The sequence below is a fragment of the Ammospiza caudacuta genome, chromosome 1 (assembly GCF_027887145.1).
Source record: "Ammospiza caudacuta isolate bAmmCau1 chromosome 1, bAmmCau1.pri, whole genome shotgun sequence".
Taxonomy (NCBI): Eukaryota; Metazoa; Chordata; class Aves; order Passeriformes; family Passerellidae; genus Ammospiza; species Ammospiza caudacuta.
In genome coordinates, this window is record NC_080593.1 from 101,366,925 (window position 1) to 101,377,311 (window position 10,387).

The 10,387-nt window shown below is 39.9% G+C and overlaps 1 protein-coding gene across 2 annotated transcripts; it reads right to left on the bottom strand.

Moving 5' to 3' along the window:
* Window positions 1-566: 566 nt before the first annotated feature.
* MC5R (melanocortin 5 receptor) lies at window positions 567-7,773 on the bottom strand. 2 transcript variants are annotated; one of them, XM_058808674.1, is made up of 3 exons: window positions 7,713-7,773; window positions 3,157-3,257; window positions 567-2,331 (listed from the first exon to the last, which is right to left on the bottom strand). In XM_058808674.1, the coding sequence occupies exon 3, from the start codon at window positions 2,243-2,245 to the stop codon at window positions 1,268-1,270; it is 978 nt and encodes a 325-aa protein (XP_058664657.1). In that variant the 5' UTR covers window positions 2,246-2,331; window positions 3,157-3,257; window positions 7,713-7,773; the 3' UTR covers window positions 567-1,267. The 2 variants fall into 2 exon arrangements, with proteins under 2 accessions (XP_058664657.1, XP_058664665.1); XM_058808682.1 differs by lacking the exons at window positions 3,157-3,257; window positions 7,713-7,773 and having other exon boundaries at window positions 567-2,015; window positions 2,102-2,289.
* Window positions 7,774-10,387: the final 2,614 nt, after the last annotated feature.

Sequence of the window (10,387 nt, forward strand, 5' to 3'; positions counted from 1 at the left end):
AGATATGCACCATTCATGCTCATCAAGAAATACCAAAGTTCCTCCCTCTTTTGTAAGCCCAGATTTTGCACCTTACACAGCTGTTGCAGAACAACAGGTTTATGAATGCATGACTAGATGCAAACTACTCACACAAAGGGCATGAGTGTTTCAGCTTAGGATCCTCTCAACTAAGAGGAAAACTGTTTGTTTGGGGAACAAAAGTCAGGACTCTGTTATAGCTACATGTACCTGATGTTTCTAAATCCTTTTTTTTGCTATTGCCTGCCATGCCTTTTGATTATCAAACTTGTTTTGTCTCTCCCAACTTGAAAGATGCAATCTGCAGTAACACCAGCTCTTCACATCCAAAAGGGTTTTCTAATGTGTATAGAAAGGCAGCCACTCAATCTTTCCATCTCCACAAAATATTACATGAATACTACAGGCTGTGCTCCCTTTGCTTCCCTAGCCCTGGCAAATTAAAAAAAAAAAAAAAAAAAAAAAAAGAAGACAAACTAGAATCAGCTCAGTCTTCATATTCAGCCTTAAAATCCACCTGTAGTACATCTTGCTTCACCGTGATTTGAACATATATAGTCATATATGACAAAGTGCTGTATCAGGCCTGGAAAATCTCATGGAAACATTGGCATCTTACACAGTACAGATTTTCTTGACAGTAACAGTCATGACTGGAATACAAGACTGCTGATATGTGCATGTATATTGATCATAACTGCCAACCAAGGTACGTGGAGCTTGATAATTGGAGCTACTTCTCTGATTTTATATCTTCAGAAGGAAATAGCAAAAAACTTCCATCTTAATTCTGGGCATCAAAATAAACCATGCTTGTTTTTATTTAGAAAGATAAAATTTATTATTTTTTTATATGCAGAGAGAGAAATAACACTAAAAGAAACACACATTGAGAGGCTAGTGGGCTCATTCACATGGCAGAACTCACTCATTGCATTTAGCAGAAATAAAAATAAGGTTTTCCCTGTATAATCCTCTTATAAATGCCAATCTTCAATAGAGTAAATGAGATTCAAAATATCCTTTATCCCGATAATAGAGATGGACTGAGTAGCTCCAACCACCAGCATGAGAGAGGTGTGTGGAGGGAAAGAAATGTAAAATCACATGTTTAAAAAGGGTTTCTGATTGCTGTAGGAATCATGACAGCTGAATGGAGAAAATGTTCCATAGGCATTTCACCAGAATTACAGGATGCAGGAAGATGTTGCCTTTCCAGTCTCTTCCCTGGTTTGGTTTTGTTATCTTAATATTTGTTTGATAACCCACAGAGCATTCTCAGGCTATAGCAACAAATTATCTCTTTGAAGGTCTTCCTCATTTCCTGGCTACGAAAGGCGTAGATCAAGGGGTCAATCACTGAGTTGCACATAATGAGGATGAGGTACATGTTGAAGTGAGACATGAAGCAAACACAGTAGAGGTTTTGAGGGCAGGAGATCATCAGGATGAGATGAAGGAAGAATGGAGCCCAGCAAACAATGAAGATGCCAAGAAGCATAGTCAGAGTGATGGCTCCTTTCATGCTGGTTCTTTGACGGACAGAGTAGTACCCAGGCAAAGCAGCAATTTTCTTCACATGAGTACGAGCCAGGAGGAACATATGGATGTACAGTGAGACCATGAGGAACAGCATGGTAAAAAACATAGTGATGAGACAAATGACCACATAAGTTGATTCATAGTAAAGAATGAAGATAATGCCACAGCCCGTGCAAAAGGTCCAGATGCATGCAATAATGAGCCCCGACCTTTTCACTGTCATAATGTTGTGATAACGCAGGGCGTAGAAGATAGTGATATATCTGTCTACTGCTATAGCCAGCAAACTGCACATGGAAGCCACCACAGATATACAGATCATGGAATCAAAGACATTGTCTATATGACGGACAAAGGCATCTTCCATGATGATGTGTCTATTGTTTATTAAGTATATGGTTATGGTCTCCCAAGCATTAGAGACACTAACCAGCATGTCAGCCACTGCTAAACTGCAAACAAAAAAATACATGGGTGAGTGCAAGTTCTTGTTCTTAACTATTGCACATACAACTAGTATGTTTTCAAGGAGGCTTACAATGCCCAGAGTTAGGAACACCTCAGCTGAGATGACCACTTGCTCACATGGTGATGACTTGTTCTTCGCAGTAGGCACAGTAAAGTTGCTACCGAAGGCACTCAGGTTTAGTTCAGAAACATTGAATTGAGAGGATGTGTTCATCTCTGGGAGCTAACACATTCTGTTCCTTCTGAAGGGCTTGCCAAGGAGTGTGGTAAATGCATTTTCCAAAAGGCAGAAGATCCTGCCTAAAAAAAATATAGCATGAAGATTACAGGCAGAAGTTGACAATAAACACTAGCCATTTCTATTTAATTTGGCTTGTACATGTCCCACCACATTCCTTCACTGATTCTAAATTAAACTTTGGTTGGCTCAGAGATTTTCTACCTATCTTTACTGGGAAATTAAAGTCACAAACTGATGAAAAGATTCCTGCACTCTGCATTCATAGTTTTGTTTATTCTATCTGGTTCCCTGGAGTACTGCCCCAGAATGTCCTGGAAATTCTGCTGAAAAGCAAACAAAAAGCAGTTTTCCCAGTCCCAGCTCTCAGACCCCAGCAATGCAGGAGGATGTAGCATTGCCTCCAGCAGAAACCACTCACTTGAATACAATATAGAGAAGTTTCTATTATTGACACAATAAAGGATTGAACATTTTCAGTAAAAGGTTTAAATGCTTTCCTGACTTTTGTACATTTACTTTGGCATGAACTATATTATAAACACCTTATCTGTGCAGTGTTAACATGCTCATTTAAAAGCATGGTATTAAACACCTAACCAAAGCAAATCCATACATTTCAGGACACACTAAGGTTACAGAACTGGTGTGAGTAGATTTCTTTAGTAAAAGAAGTTTTCTCTTCCAAATCCAGAATATTTTATTCAATGGTTTTCTGGTAATGACAATATTTAGGGAAAGTTGTAAGTCATCACATTTTCAATAAAAGGAATATTTAGAGCTGATTGTCAGTGACTTGTTGCAAGTACAAATTCAAAGCATATCATGCTAAACAATTTTCAGTTTCAAAAAGCCACATTTTATTTGCAATCAGGAATTTACTGTACCTATTTACCAGAGCCGCTCCTTCAGCTGCTTTTCCTCGTCCGCAACGTTTCCTCCAGAGAGTCCAAGTTGCAGCCCCCCTGACATCTGGGGCTGGGGACTCCTTGGTGGCAAAAGATGAAAAAAAAATAGAGGGAAAAGAATTAGTAAATCCATAGAGTCAAAGCTGACCACCTTTAAATTACTTACTGTGCAACTGCCTTTTTATAGACTCCAAGCAATAATGACTTCAGTACTCAAACTGTGGCTCCTCCTCCCCTTCTTTGCCCCCCTGGACTTCTCTTGCCACAGATCTCTCAGCAAAGGCTTGGGTTTTTACCACCATCTAGTGGCCTTCCCCTCTCTTTCTAACTGAGCAGGGATTCTGATCTGAAATTCATTATGAGCTTTCTATAATATTAAAGGGGGGAAATGGACCAGACATGCTCCTTTCCTTTGTTTTCTTTGCTGCTTCTACTACACTGACAATAAGTTCATCCTACAATAGTACTCCAAAAGAGGAGAAAAGGTTATTATTGAAGTGGAAGGCTTATTATTGCTATAAGCATTTTTTCTCATATTCAGCTTTGCTGGGACTTTTTCAGAAATAAGAACCCCACTGTTATAAAACTTAGAGAACATACAGTCAAACCCACCATGCCACTAATAGAAAATATATTTAAATAATTTGTATTAAAACAATTGAACAAATAAACAGCTGTGTTCTGTGCCCCTTGCTAGAATAGAGATTTCAGTGCAGAAATGGAAGGGGCAGTGTGTCATTCCAGGAGCCTGAGCTCCCCGAGATGGACGTGAATTCTCCCAGGGGCCCAAGAGCTGCTAAACTCAGTGCTCAGTATTCCAGTGGCTGAAGTTCCTCTGTGGGTCTAGCAGTCAGGCAGCCAATGCTCCTTCTGGGCCTTGCCCAAAAGGCGGCCAAATCAGTTCAAGTCCTCAACAAATGGTCTCTGCTTCCAGGTGCGGGCTGGGGAATGCAAAGCACACACCTTCCTGACACTGCAAATGCCCTTCTCCTTAGCTGATAACCAGAGAGTCAGGCACCATGCAGGATTTGAAGTTAAATCGACACAGGAAGTCTCTGCTTCTCCAAATCACCGCTTTTCCAAAAATCAGTGGGTTGAGGTTTTTTCATGGTGTATAACAGTTCCAATTGCTTCTTTTTAACCTACAGCATTTTTCTTAAAGCATCACTGTTGCAGACATCTTGTATGAAAAATCCTTTCCTTAGGATTTTTCCTCCTGAGAAGCTGAGAGGCGTCAGGAACAAAATGTAGACAATGGTTATCTGCTGCTGTGGAATGCAACAGGTGGATCTGTGATTGGCCCATGTTAGATGTTTCTAATTAATGGCCAATTACAGCCCAGCTGGCTCAGACAGAGAGTCTGAGAGCCTTTGTTATTCATTCTTTGCTATTCTATTCTTAGCTAGACTTCTGATGAAATCCTTTCTTCTATTATTTTAGTATAGTTTTAATGTAATATATATCATAAAATAATAAATCAAGCCTTCTGAAACATGGAGTCAGATCCTCATCTCTTCCCTCAACCTGAGACCCCTGTGAACACTGTCACAGATCACCACCAACAAATCCTAATTTTCCTGTGCCACTTTTGTGTTTTCATTGTTAGCTAAGGTTTATCATTGAAAAGCAGATAAATCCCTATTTCTAATTAACATACTCCACAGTAGGTTTCTCTGTTGTCACTGCTGGTTTCACTCTAACCCTTCACTCTAGGGATGCAGAAACACCTGGGCCATTAGATGAAATATTTTTATGTACAAATAGTCCCTGGACAAAGGGTGACAATGAAAACGTTTTTCAACATTTTGAGTAAAATGGCTCTTTTAGCATTGTAGAGTTATAGTCAGGAGATGAACTTTGCCTATCCCTTCTCTCCAGTACTGGAAAGAGAAGTTAAATTATCACAAACTAGAGGTCACAAACTGTGGTCAAATGCAGCTGTTAAATCTGAGTGGATCATGCCATCTGCTGAGCACACACACTGCCTGCTGTATCTCGCCTGTGTGCCAGTTCTGAGCTCTTAGTTCTTTGCTATGACCAAAAGAAAAGAATAGAGAAAGATCATCTGCAGTCCTCTTTCTGTTCTTTAATGTGAAGCATGGTTTTGGTAACATGTTTTCAGCAAGGTTAACTTACCTTAGCTAACTTTGGTTATTTCCATAGCTTTTGATTTTCCCATTGCAGGTCCTAGAAGTCAGATACCTAACAGTATATTTTACTTGTTCCTGTGCTCTTATATCTAGCAAGAACTGTGCAGACATTGTACTCTTTCCATTTCCAATTACTTCTCTTGCAGTACCCAACTTGCTTTTTGTTGTTGTATATCACATTGTCTCTTGTTAGGTTCAGTTAACTCCATTTTCAAATTGCTCTGTATGTTCAGTTTAACAAAGCTCTTTGCAGGCCAGCTGAACTGCTTTACAAAAGTTTCCAGTGTACCTGGTAGGGCTCAGCAAACCAGCCAGCTGCAGGAAATTAATTACTCATCAGACTGGGTGGTTTGGCTGTTATTTCTTAGAGCAATGCCAAGTTTCTTACATATAAACTATGAATCAGCATTTGGATTCTTGTTCCACAAGCCAGACACTGCAGGTGTAAACCTTGGTGGAATTGCTTATGCTACACCAAAAAAAAAAGTCCCTTATTTACAAAACTCACAGAAAAATTGCCTGCCTAGGAACTGGGTACTGGTACAGACACATTTTTTCTTATGTTAGAGGATGAAATGAAAAAAAATACTTCCCTTCTCCACCCCTACCCACCAAAAAAGAGGGTTTTTTATTATATTGCTGCAGTAAGCAGCTCTTTAGTGCTTGCTGTAGCTTGACAAGCAGGTAACTGAAAGGACACCCAAACAGCAGTGAGTGGAGGCAGACAAGTGAGTTATAAAGATTTGAATTAAAGGGCTATGGGAGCAGATCTTTGGATTCTCTGGAGAAGAATCAAAGAACAACTTCTCAGCTGCAGGACTCCTGAAGGAATAGGCTTAGGTTTATGATCTCAATTTTCAGCTCCCTCAACCAAGAAATTTCTTTGGGTTGTAGGAAAAGAGATTGAAAGTGCTACAGAAAGACATCAGTGAATAAAAGAAAGAAGTAAAATAGGATTCTGACAGAAAAAGAGAAGCCAGGACCTGTCTCAGTCCCATGCCATTCTTTTCAGCTGTGAAGTTGTTGAGAGAGAGCAGAAGCCACTCCAGATACATATTTGCCTCTCAGGCTTTGTCAGCAACCAGACTGGGAGCCATGACAACAGCGCTGGCAGAAACAGCCGGGCCCTGCTTGCCATCAGCACCAACAACCCCAGCCAGAATCCCTTTTGCCCTGCACATCCACTGGAACTACACTGACACATAGGACAAGTTTCATCTCGTCCAAATCAGCAAGGAATTGCCATCTGAATGATAGCAAGATACTGATTTTATCAATAAATGGATAAATGAGGCCAATGGAAGGACATGTTCCCAAACAAGTTTCTGTAGAAGAGTTGGTTACACTCAGATGCATTCTGGTATTAATCTATGCTAATCTTAACAGATTCAGAGAAGTGTTGGTTGTGTTAATAAAAACTTACCAAACTTGTCTAGCACTAACACATGTAAGAAATTCAATTCCAGTATCCTTCTGCAGCTCTTTATATCTATTTGTTAAAAATACCTTTGTTTCACTTAACAGAACTAGGATTGGTGCTCTTGGTCTATTTATAAAATCCTTCTTCTGTCTAATTCTTATCTATGTTGTCATCAGCAGAATATTTCAAAGTCACAGAGGATCCTTCCAGACTGCTCTAAGAGATAACCTGTGCATGTGCCAAAAGGGAAGATCATGGACTCCTCTGCGTTCAAATCACATAACAAATGTCCTTTAATTTCAATACTGAGAAAACTATTTGTCCTGGCCCATGTACTGAGTAGCCTTGTCTGAGCCCCATCAAGGTCCCCACTGTTAGCTCCTCAGCATTACAGTCAGTTAGCCTTTAGTAATGACAGCCAATTCATTGAGATTAAAAAAAAAAAACTTTATTACTCCTTGTCCCAAAATAAAAAAGCTAGATGAAGTGATGACAGACTGTCAGTATTTCAATCTTCCTGTCTGAAAGCCTGAAGGTTAGGCTTTGCAGTAAGCAGTGGCATAGTGAATACTTTCTTTTACCTCATGGCCCTAATCTTCAAAACAACACCTGATCTTTTGTATTTTTTTCAGAAAGAAAAGGAAGTCTGAAAAACAGCATCAAAATATAAAACAATCTGTGCCCTGTTAAGGGTAGGATCAGCCATACTTAGCATGACTGCAGTAGCACTTTTGGCCATCAAACCCTTCAGCTGAGTCCTTCAAAATGGTTTGAGATAGGTACCAACTGAGAGTGGCCAGAGACTATCAGTGGTGCTTCTTGCATTAGAGTTCAAAGCTGAGAAAGATACAGTATGGTACAAAAGGCATTCAAGAAAGATTTATCCTAATAACTGTTGATATCTTACTGTTATTATAATATTTCTAGAGTCCCATACTTGCAATCATATTTCTAAAGTCTCGTACCTTCTTGGCTGGTTTTCTACCATGCCACTCTTCTCTGCTGTAAAGTTCCTCACAGCTTCACAGGAACTCCTGCAGAGCTCTTGACCCACCCCTCTTTTATCCCAGTTATCTTCACAAGCCACAGCTGCTGCCCAACTAAGGACTTTGCAGCTGTAGCTCGTTTAGAATAACTGGGACCCACTTATCCAATACATAGATTTTACAGGGGCTCTCATGGACTCTCACTACAAATAACCTAAAATGGATGATGTTGTAACCAGCCTCCCAAACTGTAAAAGAGCAATAAGAGGTTTAGGAACCATCATTTTTATGTGCCACTAAATGGAGCAATGAATCACCCCCTAGCTTTGTGTTAGAGGACGGGTCAGCAGTACAGACCTGGTGAATCAGAAGGGTCAGCTGCAGTCTCCACAAGGCACAGATAACCAGCAGGAGGCTGCAGAAGCTTTCTGACAGAAAAGAGAGATGATTCCATAATAAACAAACAGTCTGGGATAAGGAAAAAACCAAACCAGCAGGTGTTGATTTGATACTTCTTTCTGGAAGGGCAGAGTAATTTAAAGCCCTTTAAAGGGCCTCAGTAGGTTGGAGAGATGAGCAGAGAACAGTCTGAAATACAACAGAGGCAAATGCAGGGTCCTACTAGCAAAGAGCAAACCTTCCGAACACAGTGCACTGTGCTTAGATCATCCTTCCCCACTTTATTTTAGTACAAAGTACATGCTCAAATCTACTTTATTTGAGTGTAAAGAGGCAGGAATTCCTTGGACTGAGTGACAAAATTCTGATTTCTGATTTTTTTATAAAGTACTGGTCTAAAGAGATCCCTTGAAAAGCTGCTCACTTCCATCTTCCTTTCCTCCAGATAAGCAGAGGAGCACAGCATGAACCCTTCCCTGGGAGCACTGCACTCCCCATCCTGGCTTGCTTTGGGCCGAGAGCCTTGACAACTCAGTGTCTCTTTGTCCTGTGCTATCTCCCTAGTCAGGTGTTGGCATTTCAGCACAGCATGAACATGGAAAGGTAACAAAGCAGCTGAAGAAAAACCTCAATTTGATGCACAGTGAGAATTATCCTTAATTCTCCATCTCACAGAGACCTTGCTACACACAGAAAACTGCAGATGCAGTAATGTGTGCATGCTGCTCCTGTCAAGGTAATGTAAATGTCTCTGTTCGATGCACATGGTAACTGAGCATGGATCCATGTGCTACACAGGCAATTTTCAAGAACACCCAGGCTATAATATCAACATTTGTCTCTAGTAGTGTTCAGTGCTACCTCTCTGTACTCATATATAGGTTCTTTCCTCACTCCCTGTTCAGGTTGGCAAAAAATGCAGCTACTTCCTATTTAATGAGGTGTCTAAGTGCAAAAAGAAGAACTATAACAGTCATTTAGCTCAGAACTCAAATTCTTTCTGTCAGTCCCTTACTACACTATGTTTTCTGATCTTTTTGGCAATAAAGTCTTGCAATAAACAGTACCTTGTTATGTCAGGATCTTTTTTTAATCACTGTATCCTAACAGAAAAAAATATTATTTCAGACCTTGCAACTATTTTCCTTCTAGTATTCACCTGCTAAGGAGTGAAAGGGTGGAATGTTGCTATGGCTGAAATGAAAGGTGTCAAAATTTAAACGGTTAAGTTATGTTAGCCAGAAGCAAAGAGACTTGCAGAAAGGAAAGCAGTTCAGTATCAAATCTGAACCCAGAATATCTTCTATACTGCAGTAACCAGTGCATGCAGTTGTACTATTGAGAACTTAAATCAGTTTACAATAAAACATTGTCCTCAATGCTAAGCTGTTTGCTGGCATACAAAAATCAAGTGACTCTCATGGTCCTCCCAGATTCCTGGCATTTAAAATTTCAAGCATCATTAATCCCTCACAAAAGTAGGAAATGTGTCCTGATGTTCTTGGTGTCTGATCCACTATTAAAAGTGAAGCAGAACCTGAGAAAACTCTTGTGATGCTGATTTGCTGAGGATGCTGCTATGATTCACCTTCCTGGCTTTCCTGGGTTTACAAAGTGCCTAGTTACAAAAGATCATACAATCATTTCCTTTGAGCTTGTTTTGAAACATGAATAAAAACCCCTTTCCTTTCTTTCTCCCCACTCAAACAAAGAAACATATCATAACACAAGAAACACCAAATGATTTCAGAGAGAGAACAAGCAAGCTCTGGTTCTGGTGAAATTTAACCCTGAGCCAGTGCATGGCTCAATCATTCAGCTAAGAGGGATGGCAGATCTGTGTCTCCAAGAAATCTGCTATTGGATTAGTTGGGAAATCAATTTCTGCAAGAGCTGAGATGGACTTATGCAATGGTTACTCAACTAAGTTATATTTCTTCATTCCATCTCCAGTGGCTGATAAATAAAAAGAAAAAAATAATGCTTGGTATCTACAACTTTCATTACTTTTATTGTTGAGCTCCTCATTAATTATAGGGTGGAGGTCAATGCTGGCTAAAGATCACGGCCTTCAAAGTGGTGAATACCTCCATCCTTGTCAAAGTGCTTATTAAAGACATTGAATACCTACCATGCACACCAAATTCAATGGCTAATTGAAAGCAGGCATTGAAATATTTCCATTTGGGGGATGATAGATAAATCCCTGAAACTTCTGGGCAAAAAATTAAGCTTTAATCTTAAGGAAAAATCCT